The sequence below is a fragment of the Chlorocebus sabaeus genome, chromosome 21 (genome assembly GCF_047675955.1).
Source record: "Chlorocebus sabaeus isolate Y175 chromosome 21, mChlSab1.0.hap1, whole genome shotgun sequence".
NCBI lineage: Eukaryota > Metazoa > Chordata > Mammalia > Primates > Cercopithecidae > Chlorocebus > Chlorocebus sabaeus.
In genome coordinates this window covers 76,808,082-76,828,829 of record NC_132924.1, presented here as the reverse complement: position 1 = coordinate 76,828,829, position 20,748 = coordinate 76,808,082, and the positions used below count along the sequence as shown (strand labels likewise).

Genomic DNA, 20,748 nt, shown 5'->3' with positions numbered 1-20,748 from the left:
TTTTAGGGACAGAGAGTTGACCTAGAAAGGGCATGAGGCACCTCTGTGGTGTGATGATTATGTTGTATATCGTGAGGGGATGTGGATTATGTAGATGGATGCATTTTTAGAACTTGAGATCTGTGTATCGCACTCTGTGTAAATTTCCCTCAGTAAAAATTTCAATAATAAGAAGAAAGACAATGAAAAAAATAAGACATAGGAGATATTTCTGATTCATAACTTGAGACAGAGAAAGAGAGACTCCAAAGGAACTAAAACATGAATGGATTCTCAAGAAGTGTTTTACCCTCTAAGCAATTACAAAGTCAGAGAGGATCTGTATTTTACTTAAGTTATCCCTTTAATGCTTATTTTCTGAAGATCACAGAAGGCATCCAGACTCTAATATCACCAGGCTCTGATGTTCTAGTGGGAAGTGTAGAACTATTAAAAAAAACAGTGATAAATGGCAACTAGATGACAACAGATGTTTCCCCTCCAGCACAATGATAGAACAATAATAATAGCAGAGATGCCCTACTCGACAGAGATCAGGGAAGAACAGGAGTTACTCCTCAGAAATAGCATCTTAGATACTGGGTTGTGATGCCAACAGAGATGTGAAACATCAAGAAAGCCACAGATAAAGTTGTTTCAGATCCTGTGGTACAAGAAGACCTCCATCAGTTAGATAATGATACAGAAAGGCCCACAATTTACAACAAAGGAAGCTAAAGCCATGCTTGGCATTGCATTGGATTGCTAGAATCAAGAAAAGACTAGAATATTTACATTTTCATATATAAATGACAGTATTACAGGACCAGGGAAATAGCAATCACAGACTCTGCTGCATCTGGTATTCTCTTGAAAATACCAATTTTTTGGAGCAATTAATATGAAATCAGGAAAAAGACTGGTGATTTGGCTTACTAACATTCCTTTGAGAAAAATAATTGTCTGAACAACGAGTATAAAAATACTGAGATTTCAAGATGATGGGTGAATTATTCTAACTGGAGCTTTATTTAATAATAGCTTAGCCCATAAACGAAAATAAGTCAAGCAAGCAGTAAAACCACTTTATAGTTCATTAGTATCTTGGACAACCCCCATGCCATAAATAATAAATAAACAAAGAGGACTCCTCCATTTAGTAGCCAAGTGTGAGAACTACAATGTAAGTGGAGTTTCTAGGTAATCAGAAAGAAGTAAGACTGATGAACAAACAAGGGAGAAATAAATTGGATAATAAAAGTATCTCCACTGTGCTCGGTATCCAACATGCCCATGGGCAGTGAGCCGGAAAGACAGTGCTGGTGAAAGGGAGCATAAACCTTTCATTTTCTCAAGAGCAAGTGGCTACAGGAAATGGTGAATAGATGAAAAAAAGTCAAACACAATAAATATTTTCTCTGATGACATACCCTTGTCAGAACCTCTAGTGTATCTGTGCATTTTCAGGTTATGGAATTATAATTTAATATTTGGAGTTTAATGGTTCACTATTTTGATCATGTGTGAATCTCTGCTTTTTCTCTAACCTGCTCCCTCTTGATTTGTTCACTGCTTTCTACTCTCTTACTTTCTCTTCTCTTTTGTTAATAACCTTTTTCTCTTATTACAAAACTCCCCTCTAACTTTCCTCGCTAGCTTCCTCCCCCTCATTTCCCTCTTTTTCTATCATGATGTAATTGCTCCAGGGAAAAGTTTCATCTACAATAGAAAGGTTAACCAGGGGGTGTCCAACTAATAAAATAAGGTGTGAATATAGAGGTTTATTACTTCGTTGTTTAATTTCTGGTTTAGGTGACAAAAACAAGAGCTCACTCAAAGGAATTAAATGTCAAGTACATTTGAAACAAGTAAGAAAATATTTCTTCAAGCAGCATGTAGTGCAATTTACCATAGTAGGAGGTCAGAATATTGTGTGCAGTAGTAAGATTTTAGAGGTGTTATTTTTAACCTAAATAACGTTTGTCATTCGCACCTGTTAACGAAGAACAGATCAATTTTTTAACTCCCTAGTGAAATAAGAAAAGTTATCTTACCTTCCTCAGTGAAAAATAATGAGAAAGAATGAGCTATAAATGGAGTTTGTCATTTTCACATTTACAGCATGTGTTAGCTCCTTAGAAAAAAAGACATGACATAGTTGAAGGTAGTATTATTCTCAGTCTTATATAATGAACTTTCCTTGCTGTTTCTCTAAAAAGATTCCACATTTACAAAGAGAATAGGATTTAAAAAATAATAAGCTTGATCTTTCATTTCTTGAAAATGATCATGTAAATTGCTTAGAAGTATAATGATCATGTCCTCTTTATTATAAAACATTATCTATATTGTAAAATATGGTCAGAAGTTGAGTATTTGATTGTTGAGGTTTGAATGGAAGGTACAAAGAGTTCTGGTGTCTTGGAATAAGTCAGCTGACAGTCCAGCTACCAAATGGCTGGCAAGATCTCGTTTACTTTGATGAATTCATCAGTCCTTGATCTGGCCTTGCTTTGCAAGTTCACACCTCAGATTCTTGTTAGCACAGGCAGTGTGATCTGTACTTGGGGTTGCAGACACATTATCTTTGGGTCAGGAAATTACGAGAAACTTTTCCTTTTTCATTTTTAAAGAACCTTTAAATAATCAGAACAAAAGTTAAAATTATCCGAATATCTCCATTCAGAAATGCTGGTGAATGTGGCTCAGAAATGCAGGTTTATAGAACGTCAGATTGCTTCTGGTGGAGCTGACCCCTTCAGTGGCAATACATTATGGAGAGATAATATGATGTCCTTGGTCTTGAGGACAAATTACATGTTTCTCAAATGAGAATTTGATGATAACTGATTGTCAGTGAGTTTCCAGGTGATTAACTTGCTTCAGCAGAGTACCTGACTACAGGCTGAGTGATTTCACTATGATCTAAAAAGAATGAGTCATGGCGTTAGACTGCTCTTGAGAAAACAATATTTCAGTTATTTGTTTACTGTTATCAGGATGATGTCACTACCAACCGTTCATAAATCTCTGGTTGTGCAAAGGAGCTCAATTTTCTCATTCATCCTGCTCTGCTTTCCTGCATCCTGAGAGCCCATCTGAGTCACTGCTCTGTGGGGACCCCAGACTACAAGGACATTTCACCTCATCTTCCTCTGTGCCCGATGAATGGTGGTTGAGCATATTTTCATGCCTAATAATTTAAAAATCAGGATTAGAAAGCCCAGTTATATCTTCAGAAGTATACTCTCTACTATTCAAAGGTATCATTGCATGTAATTCTTTGTCCCTCGAAAAAAACAGTCACCTGAATAATAAATAGCAAAAAATAGATAACTAATACCAAAATAACAAGCTTGCAATTTGCCAAGGAGCTTGTTACAGTGGAAGACAAAACCCGGGTTCAAAACTTTTGTTTTACTTTTATGTTTATGGTTTGATCCTAGTTTTTTTGGTCAGCAAGTACCTGTCTTTATATTTACTGATTCTTTTATAATTTTATTAGTTAAAAAAGAGATAGTGTACATATGAAATAGATTGTGATGAATTATCTAAGAATATATATAGCCAAAGGGGTACTGAATTTGATTGTCATGTACTTTAGTCCAGTAAATTCACTCTTAATGTTTTTTATGAAGTAGTCCATTCATCTCTCTACTTTTTGTACTTTTTTATCAGCAAAAAAAATTATCCTATAAATGAAAAAACAGTTTTTAAGAAAAGTTATCGTAAATGTTCAAAATAAATGTTCACAGTAAAAATGACAAACATTCCTTGAAATGCACATTGTTTTTATAGAATTGGAATTTTTCCCTCACTAGCGGCATGAGGCAGAGTGGGAACAATACTGGACAAGAAATCAGGCAACCTGAATTCTAGTCCTTTTTCATCATCATAAGGGAGTGATGAGATGCGGTGATATTTCAAGTCCCCTCTCACTTGATGATCTGTAAACTCAAGTAATAGATAAGGTTCATATGGAACCTAAGCATGTGATAAATTGGTTCAGAGAAGGTTTAATAAGTTCAAGCTTTCAAAGGTTTTTGAGGATTGCTAGTATTTCCCTTAAAATGTCTTTTAATCATATTGTTCATGGCAAAATATATTTTTGAGGTGGACAATCCGTATGATACGCCAAGGTATCTGGCAGATTCTTATGTTCTGTTTTTCATATTGGGAAATATAAAAGGGGAAAAGCATTCTTAGATTAGAGAAACATTTAGTATTACTTTTACTATTAGGCAGAGAAGCAATTCATTTATAATCCTTAGGCTGGGAGGTCACATTCCTTTTCAAATTGAACAACAGAAGTCTGTTTAACTGGGATTATTGAAAACTTCCTTCTTCCCACAAATCTCTGAAGTGTATGTTACCTAACTTTACAAAGCCCAACATTTTCCTGAGAAAATGAGAAAGTAGAAAACATTTAATTGTGAGGTTACAGATTTACATGTCCGCAATAAGCAACAGCAGTTTTTGTTTTTGTTTTTATTTTTGTTTTACACTGAGCCTAAAGAAAATTGAACCACTCATTATCCAGCAAATCAAATCCTAGTTCTTAGGAACTCATAGAACTTTTCCATAAAGGAAGAGTAGAATTTCAGATTACTTGTGGTCTTCATAGAGAACATTTTTGGGGGTTAAATACCTCACTCCACTCAACCAAGTTAAATTGTTAGACACAGAGGCATTCTAAGAAAGTGAGGAGGGTAGGACTGAAAGAGCACTTATACATTTAAGTATTGTTTCAAATTCTGGGGTGAGCTAGGAATTATTTTTCTTGGAATTTGAATGTTTATTTATATCGGTAGGTTTTTAAAATTCACCTCATCTTTCTGGCAGGGGTCACTATTCTCTTCTTGGGAGCCATGACCACCAGTTACCCTCTGTACTGTCTTGCCTGGTCTCCATCAGGATCGTTGTGTTCATCATGAAATTATGATTTATCTTTCCCTTTATCATAATGGCATTCATATGTGTAGTTGTACAATACTTAACTTTATTGGTAGAAAAAAATATTAGGAAGATCACCTTAATGGGCAGCACAGATTAGTTAAGGATATGCATAGAAAGGAACCCCACCACCAATAATCATGGAGAAGAAAATGGAGATACACTTGGATTGATATGCACTGAAGGATTATGATGATGGTTAGAGCTTTCCAGAAACCAGACCACGGGCAATCTGGTTGTTCCCCAGGGATTCATTCTTGGACCTTTTCTCTTTTTACTTTGTATATCCTCCCTTATCCCCAGGCCCCTAAAGATAAGCACTCCCGTGATTTCAACTAGATCCTAAACTGTCCTATCAGTGTCAATCGCCTTTCTCTGACAGTTCAGCTGATCATCTCCAATTTTGAGTGTAACCAGAAAGCAGGCAGTTTCTAAGCCCTCTAATTCTCTAGAGTTGTGTTGTCCAACATGGTAGACGCTAGTCACGAATGGCTGTGGAGCACTTGAAATGTGGCTAGTCTGAATTGAGATGTGCTGTAAGTATAGAATATACCCCACAATTTGAAGACAGTATTTAAAAATGTAAACAGTGTAATTAATAATTTTTATATTACTTACATGTGAAAATATAATTTGAATATATTGAGTTAAATGAAACACTTTGTCAAAATTAATTCATTTCTTTTTAATGCAGCCATTAGAAGTGGAAAATGACAAATGTGGCTTACAATAGGTTTTTATAGAGCAGTAGAGGGTGTCCACTTTGCTCCATCCCACCTTATTTCAAGGCACCATTGTATCTTACTTGAGTTACATTAGTAGCCCCCAGTCTTGTCTACCTCCAGCCCATAATTTGCTATAGTAATTTTTCTAAAAGGGATTTGCCACATGACTTTGGAAACAAAATAATTAGTTCTGCAATTGACTAGCTGTGTAACCTTGGACAGTAATTTAATATTTCTAAATCTCAGTTCTAGCATTGTCTAAGTGGAGACAAAAAATAGAAGGAGAGGATTTTGTATCAATTAATTGAGGCATTATTTGTAGAGCTTCTATCAGCACCTATCACGTGGTAAACAGCGCATGAAACCTTTGTGAGCTGGTTGCCACTTTCTAGCCACATCCTTTGCTGCCTTTCTGCATAGATCAGCGTGGTTCCAGTCATACTGACCCACTGAACTAACAGTCCAGCTGTGTGTCATAATTTCTGCATTCCATGTGTCCTATCACACACTCATCTTTCTTCCTTGCTTGAGTAACTCCTATTTCTCATTCAAGACCAGTTCTGGGACCATCTCCTTTGGAGGCTTTCTCTTACTTCCCCAGTCTCTGCATTAGGTACCATCGCAACCAGTGTATGCTCCTGTTATGAGTGAAGAGCAATGACAAGTGTCACAGCTGTTGGAGTTAGCAAGTTCTAGGTCCAGATGACAAACTCTAGGTTCAAATTGCAACTTCACGACCATGTGACCTTGAGCAAATGCCTAACTTCTCTGCAGCTAAATCTTCTCCTTAGTAAAATAAGACACTGATAACTGTCTTAGAGAGTAAGAGGCATTTGAGTATCTGATACATCATACAATGCAATAAATAGCTATCATTGCATTGACACCGTCTATTGTAACTCTTTGTTTACCTGTACTCTACCTTTCCATTTGAAATGTACACTCCTGGAAGAAAAGACAAGTGTTTCTTTGGTCCTTGTATCACTAAAGCTTAGTGCAGTGCTTGTGAGCCCTCAACCTAAGTTTGTTAAAATCAAGAATGAATTAATAAATGATGGATGAATAACTAACACCATTGGCATCTAAGAGAGGGTTGAATTTGACCTCCTAGAGGGATGGACATTCAGGGTAAATTAAAATAAGTTATGTTGACAAACCCAGTCAGACTGTGAGAAATTCAAGTAAAGGACATTTAAAAGACCTTGGCAGAAATCTGACAGATTTGTCCCATCAGTCCTTGGTGAAGCCATTGTTTCTGGAGGTGGCAGCCACACAGTGGGTAATATCTGATCATTATAAATCTTTTAGTTTCTTCAGCAGGGTTACCAATGCCCTTTTCCATTTATTATAAATTTGTGGAGATTTAAAGCACAATGAAGAAGAGAAGGGTCTAGAGGATTGTTGAGTTCTATGGGAAGAATAGCTGTATCTGTTTTCTTTTCTCTTGTGTTTATTGTTGTTTTTTTTTAACCCCTGCTATTCTACTACATAGAAGTGATTGTCCAAAGACATCAAACATCTGTCATCTAAGTACTGGTTCTCTAATTCCAGGCTGTAGGCCGTTACTTTTATACAGTTATCCAGTTTCTAGCTGAATTCTGTTTAAGCAAAACTATGGAAGGAGGGGGCCTATAATACATATATTATATATAGATATTTTCTTGATATATAGTTGATTTAGAAACTGCTGAGCAATATTTATAGACAAAATAATTGCTATCGAAATTTAAGCAGCAGGCCTCAAATTTCACATCAACAATGACACTTTTAGTTTAGAGTCACTGGAGACAAATTGCAGATAGCTATTGTGAGGTTTGAACATTCTTTTACCTTTTTCTCCATCAAACTTGATGTTTCTCTTAAGCCATTTCACAATGACTTAGAGGCCAAATAATCTTCATCTCTCACTAAAGTAAGAAGCCTACTATAAATTTTGTGCTACTTCGCTGTACTTTTATCACAATCACAAGAATTAGAAAAGTAGTAAGAAGTCATTCGCATAATACAGTCTCTATGGAAAAAAAAAACCTCATGTAAGGTTCTGGAGTAGATGAAAATGGTGGAAATCCACAAGAAATTCTTAGCAATAATAATAGCTAACACTTACTTCATGCTTACTATGTGCCAAACACTGTTCTAAGTTATTTAGACCTCAGACCTTTAAAATGGTTATATTTATGAAATTGTCTTATATTCATTTATTCATTCAACAAATATTTCAGGAATACAATGTGCTCAAAAGGAATATGCCCTAAATGATGAACAAGAGACAGGTTTATTTTGTCCTTACAAAGCTACTGTTGTGTCTCTTCTAATGTCTTGCTTCACAGTAACCAAGGGAAGATTTGAATCTCCTAAGAATTGTGATGCTATGAGATACTAACATTTCAAATTCTGTATCAAATTTGTTTATGTTTTTTCTAAAATATGTTAAAAACACTTGGCACTGTTGATCTTTTGTGTGGGAAAGTGGCTCAAAAGATTAGAATAATAACATTTAATCAATGTGGTAAACATAGAGGAATAACTTTGATTTCTTTGCCAAGTTTTGACATGCAGTGTTTCTGCCTCCTGGCTTTATGGGCTCCTTTCACACTTTTGCCTTCTTCCTATTTGGATGGGTGTTCTACTCCTTTTCTCTAAAATTCACTAACGGCTGAAAGGGCATAATACAATAATCTCCTAAACAAAGGGCATAGTGCCCTTTCTGCAATGTTTGGCACCTGGAATGTGAAAGTCTTTGAAAATGTTCTTTCTGCATGAAATACAGTTCTCATGTGGTTTGAGGTTCAGACAGGGGAAACATAGCTCTTTCTTTCTACATGTTAGGAATGTAATGATTATAGGTTGAAATGTCACAATGCAGAAAATTGTAAATGTTACTGTAAATATACAAGGTCAAATCCAGAATACACATACCTTGTGTATTCAATCTCATTGATAGAGATATGAATAAATTCAGTTTTAAGATCCTGTCCTAAGATTTTAATAACCACTTCATTTTATAGTAATAAAGATAGGAGCTAATTACGTTATTTGCAAAGTTAGCATAATAGCTCAATATCCAAAATTTGCTTGAATTAGAATTTGTGTGTATATCATACTAATACATGGATTAAATGCAATCTGATTTCATTGTTTTTAGCATGGTGGGATGTATACATGCAGATTTATCTGAGGACAGTCATTTTAAACATTTACATTAACCATAACTCCAAAGAAAAATGTTTAAAATGCATAAAACACCTTTTAATTTCAGAGATACAAGTTTTTATGTAAGTGGATATTACTCTGCTTATTTTTAATACTTGCAAAGTCCTTGTATTGGGCATGTATATATTATATAATTATTGATTATAATATCATCTTTCATTAAGTGCCTGCTATGACATTGGTTCTGTACTCTGAGTTTTATATATAATCTCTCATTTCATCCTCACAATAACTATGTGGGATTTAGGTCAGTATTTTTATCCTCGTTTACAGGTGAGGGAACTGAAACTTTGGAAGGTTAAGTAACTTGCCCACCACTGTAAGTAACTGAAAGAATTGAGATTTATGTTCAAGTCTTTCTGGTTTCAGGTCTTCTTAACCTTATTATAATACAAAATACCCCTACTTTCCTCGAAATGGTGATTTGAGCTGAGCAGCAATAACTATTACATCTCTTCTTACCTGAGCAGTAAACCACATGTGCTACTTAGTTCTCAGACTGGGAATGTGTTCTGTGTTCCTGCAGGGTTGAATGTAACAACTGTGAGACTGGAGAACAGTGTGGTGCGATTATGCATGGCAATGCTGTCACCTTCTGTGAACCATATGGTCCACGAGAACTGGTAAGTATGTGCTATTTATGTACATTATTCCATTATAGTATTTACTGAGCTTTTTGCCAACGAAAGTTTTTCTTATGCTCTTAAAGTTCAGATGAAAATTCGAATATGATTTATGAGTCCTATTACAAATATCTTAAAATTGGGAGGGGCGATTCTATGGCCTATTTTCAGATGTAAAAATAAGTAATTCAGTAATAAAATTGTCAGCATCAATGGATCTCATTAAACATGGAGCATCACTATGATTAGATGGCTTTTTAAAAATATGAGTATTTGCTATAATATAAATAATAAACAGTTTATGACCTTCTAAGTTCTCCTATAAAGCCATGCTCTTAAAATTGTCCTTACTTTCTCCTTGCAAGTCAAAACTGTTAGATGTTCAGTTTTATCACGTTATTTTAAAACTTTGGTTCATAGCCACAGAAGAACCTGATGGATTTTTCTTTAAGTGAAAGAGCATACTGAATAAACCAGTTTTTAAAAATTTTTGATTCATGTCAAATTACTTAGAAGCAGATTATTTTCCTTTACTTTAGATTGATTAGTAGCTTTTGCTTGCCAAATCGTATGTAAAATGAAACATGAGCATTCAAAATGGAAAGAAGTGGAACTACTAGCCATCAGCATGCAGCTAATGAGCCTTTTTTGTTGTTGTTGTTAACTTGGTAATTCTTTCTGGCATGAAGACTACTTTCATTTTACCTTCTTGAAAAACAATATAAAAGCAATTGTTATATTATATCCTGTCTCAATTCCTTTGTCCCTAATACTCTTCTTGTACTATCTCTTATGTTTTACTTTTCTGCTTTGCATCTTGGTTTTAATGCTTGTTCTTTTATTTCTCGTATCTTTGTTTTCAGAGGGCTTCAGTAATAGGTTGTATTTTTCACCCTTCTGTCACAATTGTGTTTAAAAATCATTAACTTTCAAAGTTGTCAAAAGACTGACTTCCAATGTAAATTGTTGCGGGGGGGTGCCAAGATGGGCAATTAAAAGAAGATTTAGTTATCAAAATGTGAAAGCCAATTAATTGTTGTAAGATGGTTCTATTTTATGCTGCTTAAATACCCCTTTCATGCCAACAGATACATTTAATTTATTAAAGATACAAGCTTCAGAGCATTGATGAATTGAGGAGTTTTTAGTTGAAATTACAACACAAACAGAATTAATTGGATGCAAATTAAAATAATAGGTGCTCATAATTCAAGCCTCACAAGTGCTACAATATTCCTGCAGAGAAGTATGACTCTAGTGGTGAAGTTTTTCTTGAAAAAATAGATTTGCTGGTACATTTTAGATAATATACCATGACAGAATTAATTATCTATAAACCTTAGCAAATTTAATTTTTTTACTGTAGTTAATTGAGCTTAGACTAAATGCCTGTTTTAGAAGGTGTCTCATTTAGTAATATTCCTGGAAATGCTTGGCAAGTTATTTTTGTTGCCACTGGTTAATAGGAAATAAAAATATCTAAGAATATAATGCCAAAATTCATATTTTCATAGCATAAAACTGAAGTATTAATCTTTTGTATGTTTAGTCCTGATCGTTTCACTATATCCCTGTTTATTTAGCATTAGAGTTGATATATTCAGTGGGCTAATTTTGAATTGTGTTTTATAATTAATGTGGGATTAGCCTTTCAACTAAAAAGGAAAATATTCAAAATAATTATCTTCATCTGGGAAATAAGAAAGTATGCAGTTTTTATATTTCCATTGTAAGCATTTTCGTAAGATGAATTTGTATGGTGAGATTCAAAGGGAATAAAATAAAACAGATTGAGAATGATGGAGATGATGTCCACATTTTATACTAACTTCTAATTTTTCATAATTTTTATACTGTATTGGTATCCCCAAAGCAAAAATATATATTGTACCCAAGTTGTGTTTATAGAAGACAGATCAATGAAATGAAAAGTGAGGAATTCAATTTTCAGTTAACATTATATTCAATATTTACTAAAATCCAAACATTTGCATGGTACTTTATGACTGAATCCAGTCAAAATTGTTGTGCATGAGAACTAATGAAAGTTATCAGCCCCCAAACATCACTTTTTAAACAATATACCTTCTTATTTTTCATGAAACCCATTCTTACTGAAGTTGTAAGAAAAAGAACCACAAGCAAAGAACCTTAGTAGGCTAAGGCTTTATCCTTTAAATGCTAAAAGAGAGGATCTCCATTTTTGTGAATGTAGTTAAAAAGCCATTTCATTTCAGGAGAAGTTAGTCAGTGAGAGGTGGCAGCAACTGTTACCTGGACATAGCACAACTTTTTGTTCCTTTTACTGCTGTGCCATGCACCCCTCACTGGGTTTTATTTAACCCAGTGAAGTCTCTGTATTTCAGGTGGTGACACTGAACTTTATTCATTTTGTTAGCATAAAATAAAGGTATAAAGGAATTCATTTACTCACTCCTTTAAAGGAAAAATATGCTCTCAGAATTTAAAATGAAATGAGTTATGTTACCCTCCATTTAAAAAAAAATTATTTACTAAATTATTACTATGAGGTTTTAAAGCAGGGCTTCACTCTGGCACCCAGGCTGGTGTCCAGGTGTGCCATCATGGCTCACTGCACCCCTGACCTAGTGGGCTCAGCTGATCCTATGGCCTCATCCTCCCACCTCAGACTCCTGCCTCAGCCTCCCACCTCCTGCCTCAGTCTCCCAAGGAGCTGGGACTACAGGCATGCACCACCACACCCAGCTAATTTTTTTTAATTGTTTGCAGAGATGAGGTCTCCCTATGTTGCCTAGGCTGTCTTGAACTCCTGGGCTCAAGCAATCCTACATCTCTTGGCTTCCTAAAGCGCTGAGATTACAGACATGAGCCTCTGGGCCAGGCCTATTTACTGAATTATTGTCACATATTTGGAAATGCATTTTAATTACAAGGGTGAGTTTGTACTAAAACAGTATCAAACCCAATAAAAAAATTTAGAGAAAAAGTGCAGAATTAACAGCTTTGGCCTACAGTGATTTCTTCTGATTCATTTAGTTATCATACTAATTTCCTGTAGTTTTGAGAGTATTTAATAATTTAAGAGAGATTTGGTAAGAAAAAAGTTATGTCTCAGACAGTCATAGTTAACCATATTATTTACCAAAAGCTCTTTAAAGACACCTTTTGTTTCAGAATGTCAAATATAAAGGCTTAATAACTCACATTTCAACTCAAGATTAAGAATTTGTAATACCCAATTATAAATACAGGTATAATTTGTATTTATAATACTCAAGTATAAATATAGGTGAATAGATTTCAGAATAGATTTCATAGGCAGTGCTTCTTTTTTTTTCCCTCATCTTTCCTGTTCTTTCTTGTAGCTGATATTTTACTAATAAAATAGATAGGTAAAGGTAAAGAAATGAGTCAACCAGTCCTAAGCTTCCCTGGTGAAAAAAATTAGAATCAGTGACTAATCAAAGTCTAGGTTCACCCTCAGTTAGCACACATAATTTGAAATTTGGCGATATTTCACACAACTTGCTGTTCACTAGCAGAGGTCATGGCTGTGGAACTTGATCAATTAGGTGACACAAGCATCATTTATTACACCATCAGGATAAGTAAGACTCTTCAGTACATTTAATGCACTAGCAGTAGCTTTATAACCATGTATTTAAAGCACACGTTCAGTCACCTCTCCAAGTCATGATATAGATATTTTGGTATTCACATGCATCCAATCTTTTAATATTCACATCTCAACGGAATTCCAACAGAGCAAGAGGCTTGCTCACTCATTTCCTACGGCTGTTCATGAATTGTATAGCACTTGACCCTTCTGCGATTGTGGACTCTATCCTATAAGGGGTAACAAAGTGCAGGGATATGTCTAAAGATGTTATTAAGACATATAAGAAGCCAAGTACAACAGAGACTCTGTCTCAAAAAACAAAAACAAAAACAAAAACAAACAAAAACAAAAAAGAGGCAAAAGTAAGACAACCTACTGCCTCTGCCACAGTGAAGAGTCATCCACTTTCTATTGCATAGGGCGGAGTCATTGAAATGTCCTATATTGTAGTGTACAGAGTTTCAGAACCCAGCAAAATGAGAACCTGAATTCTCGTCTCATTTGAGCTGGTGTGTGTCAGAGTTACTGCTCTGACCCATGAAAGGGTCAGATAAAAAAAATGTTAAAGGATAAAAAAATGTTGAAATTAAAGAAGCACCATTCTTCTTTCAGAAGGGGGAAATTTTGCTTAAGCATGCTTCTTCATGAAACTAAGGAAAAGTAGCAGAACCTTGTCCGAAGACTGTTTCTAGGTCCATAATTATATTTCTTTTCTTCATTTTTTGGGTAACAGTTTTATTGAGAAATAATCCACAGATTCTACATTTTTTAAAGTGTTCAGTTCAAGGCTTCTGGTTTATTTACAAAGTTATGGAACCATTATTACAATCAATTTTAGACCATTTTATCACACCCCTCCACAAAGAAAGCCTATGCCCTTTAGCTATTGTAGTTCTATTTCATTTTCAAAATAATTTTATTCTGCTTATTTGTTCTTAATGTATCTCCCAATTTTTGTTTGGTAGCCTTTTGCTACATTCTCTTTGGGTCACAGATCTGTTGATATGGTAGGATGGAGGGGAGATGGTGGAATGAGTGGAGAGGAGCCTTGTTAAATGCCTTCACCTGCTGGATTCCACTAAAAACAGTTTATGAAAGGACATTGAGAAATATGCTATCCATCCCCAAGTCAGGATTTCACTTATTTCTTCCCCACAGGGGAACAAGAAACAGATCTGTGTTTGGACACACTGATAAAATGAACTAACAACTGGATAAATGCAACTTCTGTGAATGGATTTCCTCTTTCCTCTTTTTTAACTCTTCCCCTCCACGTACCCCTCCCAGCATCTTTCTCTTCTTTCTCCTATTTTGTCTTATTTTTATATATTCTTTTTCCCTAGATTACCACAGGCCTTAATACAACAACAGCTTCTGTCCTCCAATTTTCCATTGGTAAGTGTTTTTAGCAGTTATAATGATTTAACTTGGAAACGTTTGCTTTAAACATGGTGTGCAATCAGGATTATAATGCCAGATGCTTTCAGATTTAGAGAATAGTAAGTCTTAGTTTTGCAGTAAATAATCTACAACATTTTTAAAGTGAAATAAATATTTTTAAATGTTGCATTCTGTTCTCACTTCTCTCCAGCAGGGAGTGGTATTAAAAATACTGCAGATAATTCAATAAATCTTAAGATGATTTACATATGTATTTTGCATACATTGGCTTATTCTATTACAGCAGGATTACCTTCCTGGTTGTGTTTTGCTCAGATTAAGATTAAATATGTTCTAGTTCCTGAGCTCTGACTAACTGGTAGTGAGAGAGATAATTACTGGTAACCGAAAGAAACCAATTAAGGCTTCATGTTTGGCATGAATAATCTATGTTAAATTCAAACATAGATAATGAAAACAATAACTGTGTCTGGCAGTGTTTCTTTTAAGTGCTTTTGTTTTAGAGCTAAAAGTTCCTACTCAAAGCATTCAGTAAAATAGGGTGCCTTTTGATCGAGTGTTTGCAGTTTTGCTGTCTATTCTATTACCTTCCATTTTATTTTTCAAGGGTATGTATTTATAAATAACTGGTATACATTTACAAAGGAAATGTTCTAGAGGAAGAAAGATGCTGTCTTTTAATGGGGCTAGGTCCCATAAGAGCGAAACCCCCTCCTGGTCGTTCTCTGTGGCATGAGAATTGCAGATGTCCAGCAGCCAGGCTCAGAATAGCATCCTCCAGTCGCTTCCATATCTTAGAAGGTCCGCCATTAGTGAAAGGGCTGTTTCCCTCAGGAGCCTTCTATTCCAAATTGCAAGTCAGTGTTCTACAGCCAGGAGCCCACTGTGGTTGATTGTGCTGAAGAACAGTTTTCTTTAAGTCATGTATTTGTCACTTTTTCATCAGAGTGCCTTGTTTCAGCCTGTGTTGCAAGTACTATGTGAAATCACCTGGTTACATTTTGGGTTTTCTTCTCCAGTTGACAGCATTACCTACAACAATTTACAGACAGTTCAGAAGTCCATGTATGATCATAAGCTAAGCATTAGGAAAAACAAAAATAATAGTTTTTTGATGAAAGAGTTTTCTTTGACTTATTAACAAGTGTATCCTAACTCTTCTGTAGCAAACACATAATGTTTTTATAATCAAAAGAATATTTTATTTTTAAAGAGTTGTGGTGCTACAAAAATAATTTTTTTAACTGTAGCATGACAGGCAACTTAGGGCCTCTTAATCAGAATAAATGTGTTTAGATTCATTATGCTGTTAATATATAAAAATAAGCTGAATAATGGTTAATAATGTATCAGTATTCTGAGTACTTGCTCTTTTTGTTAAAGAAATGAACAGTAGTTTCAGATATTGTCTTTAAGGAACTAAAGAACACGAAAATCAATTTTAAAATACATGTCTCCTAATTCTAATATTATTCATACTTTATTCAAGGGAGGAGAGCTCCTATACTGATTAAATTATCCTTTATTAAAGGGGAAAAATTACATTTTGGTGAATAGTATACTGGTAATATGGCATAGATTCTCTATTTCCTTGCCTTTCATTTGTACCAATTACAATAGAGTTGATGAAAAAGTACCAAGAAGAGGAGGTAATCAGAGAATGACGGGTTTATTACCTAAGACTCAAAACCCAGAGCAAGCACCAGGGCCAAGGTCTCAGGACTAGACACAAACATGGGACTTAGCAAGAATCCTTGGTCTCCCCACAAGCCAGAAGACTGTAGCCCGTCAGGCCAACTTATGTTATTTAAAGCATGGATTTGAATCCCGCTGAAGACTGGAAGAGTAACAGAATTGGGGAATGAGAGAGAGAGAGAGAGAGAGAGAGAGAGTAAGGAGAAAATGAAGGAAGGGTGGAAGGAGGAAGGAAAGAGGGAGGAAGGAAATGAGAAAAAGAGATCTCAAGTTTATAACTAAAAATACATTTATAAATCTTTTCAGGTGGCAGTTTTAGAATCAAAAGTGAAATTTTAACATATCCTAGGAGTGAAATGGAACATATTTAGTAAAAGAAATTGTAATTTATTGTTTATAAATTTCATTGGTGAATTTACTTACTACATTTTGAGAGTAAAAAATTGTGGGAAACCAAGAAGAGTTAGGATGGCAAAGAAACAATGTAGCAAACCATCTGTTGTATGGTGTGTGGTGGTATGTGGTGAATACAGTATAGCGGGCAGAACTTTCCAGAAACGTTTTTGTGTATCTCATTATAATTTGTTTATATGGATGTTTATGAGGTATGAGGGTGTGACATCATTCTGTTTACTTGAGTGATATGAGGGCCAGATTGAGGAACACTCACAAATTCTAGAAATGCCGTAATTGTGTGTATCCATAGTAATCAGATACCAAAATAGAAATTAAAATGAATCCAACCAATCCAATAGCAACCATAATAGCCATTTTATTTATACTCAGTTCACAAATTATATTAAGATTATGTTATTAAAAACCTATATGTTAACAATTCAACATTTACATTTCCTTGTGTACTATGGAATTCTCCAAATCTATACTAATAATATGGTTACATATGTTCAGTTAGTTTTAGTTCACTCGTTAGGAAGTACTTTAGGATATTAAATGTTAAATGTTCACTGTGTAACACAATGATTCAAGCAGTTTTCTAGGGAATTCCATTATTATTTATGACCTAAGTGGTCAATTATGTTCATAATTGAGCATATATCCACAATTGGAGAAATTATTGTGTTGATACTTTCATATTGGTCTTGTAAACATTTTCAGTTGCATAACAAATGTTATCCAAAAGACTCCCAAGTTCCTCATACAAAAACTGCTTGAATTATTAAGGGGTGTCTCAAATAAATTCCATCATGCCCATGTTTAGCAGCAATGCTCTCTCAGATCTTTCAAATACACACATACACACACACGGTATATACAATATATACATATATTACATTATATATGTATACATACATGTGTATATCTGATGTGTTTATATAATGTATATTTATTATACGTGTGTATATAGATTATGTACGTGTATATATACATGTATACACATTCATGCATATATATACATAAATGTAAGGCTGTCTTAACCAAATGATTTTAAAAGTTAAAGAATCCTGAAAATGCATTTCTGCAAGATGAAATTTATCATGTTATCCATAGCTAAATCATCTTGGAAAGTGTCCTAAAATATTCTTAGAAGAACTCTTCATTTTTCCATTCCAATGAAAGGTCTTGTATCCATTTCTGTGCTGAGGCATAGATTTGCTACCATTCTCACTTGATTCATTAGATTCAACTTGTGGAATTTGTAGTTGTCACCTTAGGGGCATTTATCCACTTCCTTTAGATTTCCTCTGGGATAGGAAGAAAAATTTGAGATAACACCCTTGGAAAATGTTATCCTACAGATGCCTCCGAACTCTGCTTTCTCAGGCAGGGTTGAGGGTCCAAAGGAAATGCCGGTAGTACTTCGTGTCCATCATTCACTTAACAAAATTTCACTGAGTATTTGTTGTGTGCTCAGTATTTGCTTGAGCTGGCTTTAACTCTGGGAAAACAAAATAAGTGAGAAAACAGAACACATTTAACAAGGCACTGGGCACATACAGAGCATGAAATCTCTAGAAAGTGGCATTGTTGTAAACAGGGTGGGTTTGCATATAGGTCCCCAGGGTGGCAGTGCCTAATGAGGTCCTTTAGGAAGGCTTCTTAGGAAGGAGAATCCCTGTCAACAACCTGAGTCACTTGAAAGGACAGAGAAAGGTTTTTCAGGTGATGAGGCAGAGTGAACACAGGCAAGGCGTTGGAGGGGAACATGCGTGCCCTCCTGGAGCAGAGGAACTGGGCCTGGTAGCTATGAGCAATGTCAGATAAAGTTGCATCTGTCTAAAGACTAATCTGCATCAGCTCAGGGCTTCAACTTATTTAATAGAGAGATAAATGTTAAATGGAGGTTTTAAACTCATTTAATTAACCTTTTAAAAGTAAAATAATGTTGTTCTTTAGCTATTTAATAGAGGACTGCAAAAGAACCTCTTTCTGTCTTGAGCAATAGAGAAATAGAATAAAATTAATTCTTCAGAAAAATTATTTGGGTAGTTGTGTTAGGGGTGACTTTGTCTTTTCCTTGATAGAGATCTACATTGAGTCACTCTAAAAGAATTTACCAAGTAATATGCTTCTTCAGTTTAGCTTACCTCTTATATCAGATTAATAGGATTCATTAGCCAAACAAGGAATAAAGGTAAAGCATTTAAAAACACACCATGAAGAATAAATAGTTTGGCTTGCCAGACAAATCTGTCTTGTCCATCACAGTATCCTCAGTCACTAGCCCAGGGACTTATAATAAATAGATGCTCATAAATATTTCCTGCCTGAGTGACAAGTAACCATTACAAAGACATCTATAATAGTATGTTACCAAGTGTTAAATTGATGTGATGCAGACATTTCATGCCAAAAGTGGGTTTGGGGGAGATGATCTGAGGACCACAGTCAATGGAAAAGATTACCCAGAAAGAAACTGAGAATCACCAGTCAACTATGCTTTAAGTGAAACAAGTAGACAGAAATATATATGCATGTGTTTATCAGTACGTAATTACTGAGCTAACTAGAATCTGTTATTTGTTCATGATTTATAGGATTAGTACCTTTTCTCTTGAGTTTTACTCATGGATGTCCTAAACATTCGGGTTTTATTTTCGTATGTGTGTTTAATTTTTTTTTTTTTTTGGCTGCTTTGTTTTTATCATTTCAAGGCAGAAGGAAGTCATTAAATCATAAATGCTTTGTATTTACATATTAAGATGTACAAATGTTCTTAGGCCTGAATTATTCTCCTTCTGTGCTATACGTGCTACGGAGTCTCAGAGATGAATGAGAGCCACTCTGTTTACACGAGCGTATTTTGAAAAATAAAAACTGGAAATTACAAAAGCTGAAAAGGAATATTGCTTTGTGAAAGAAAAGAGATCTGGTATTATTTTTTTTTTAATAGATGTAAAGGATAAAATGTCACCTGTAAAAGGTATTATATTTCACTTAGCATTAGAAAAGCAGTTGATTTTTCCCTTGAGCCTAATTCATAAACATCTTAATTACTCAGAACTTGATTCAGTAGAGAAATTCTCTCTCAACTCTCTTAGAACAGGTAATTCAAGAGGAGGAGAAATCGATTCCTCCATATCTTGGTATGAATTATTGCTCATTTCCTCCACGAACTTACTGAAATATATGTAAAATTAGATTCTCATTTTTTTTTCAAGAATCACTCTCCCTGGTGAGTAAGACCTTGGGGAACTTATTATGAAATAGTGAACACCTCTTCTGAAACATGGACACTTCTAAGTATGAGACTAACAAAATCTTTGACCTGAGCCCAAAACAAAAATAAATAAAACATTAGAAAATTTTAATGGTAAAAATAATACATATGTTTTATAAGGTTAAATACATGTTTGATTTAAGGGTAAGATTATTGAATATAAAATATATTCAACTAAGATTTAAGATTTGCTTTCCAGATCTTCAAATATCTATATTAAAACAAAAAATGAAATATTTATATATGGAATACCTCTATGTTAACTAAAATTTGGTAAGTAAAGGAGTGAAACTGATTATGATGCAGGATATCCTACTTGGTCATCCCAGAGGTGACCTTTTTAGGAAATGTTTATCTTTAAAAATGAATTTAAATGAAATATATTTAAATGTATAACATATATTTATATATAGTATTTATAAATATATATATTTCAAATCCACCTCACCCCAAACTCTTAAGCCCTAGCTTAAGTAATAAAAGAGAATATTCTGAAATCCTGTAAAATACCACTAAGCCCAAAGTTTTGGCAAAGATTGTTGAGATTAATTATAAGTGTTATTTAATTATTAGAACTGATAATTAAATATTTTTATATGAATTAAAATACACAATTTGACGTAAGTATTATCCCCTTTCTCTTTTGAGATATTCAATTTGTCACTCATCTGATGAGGCTTAGAAAAATAAATGTCAGTGATTCATTCATAAATCTGTGCTGTTAACATTTTGAGGGGACTGTTCTAATAGAAGGAATACAGCAGTGAACTACAGGATGAGAAGAAATTCATTATTGATATAGACCAAATGGTCTCTCAAACACCACTCCTCCATGAAAACTCATCCCGTTGCCCCAGCCTGATATCTTTGAAACCCCAC

At 34.5% G+C, this 20,748-nt stretch overlaps 1 protein-coding gene across 2 annotated transcripts in view; it reads left to right on the top strand.

Moving 5' to 3' along the window:
* The window catches only part of RELN (reelin), a 516,825-nt gene that overhangs the window by 233,296 nt on the left and 262,781 nt on the right, over positions 1–20,748 (top strand). For both annotated transcript variants that reach the window (XM_073009223.1, XM_007982474.3), the window contains exons 7-8: positions 9,397–9,493; positions 14,438–14,489. In XM_073009223.1, the coding sequence (XP_072865324.1) occupies positions 9,397–9,493; positions 14,438–14,489 (149 nt within the window). The remainder of the gene's footprint in view (positions 1–9,396; positions 9,494–14,437; positions 14,490–20,748) is intronic.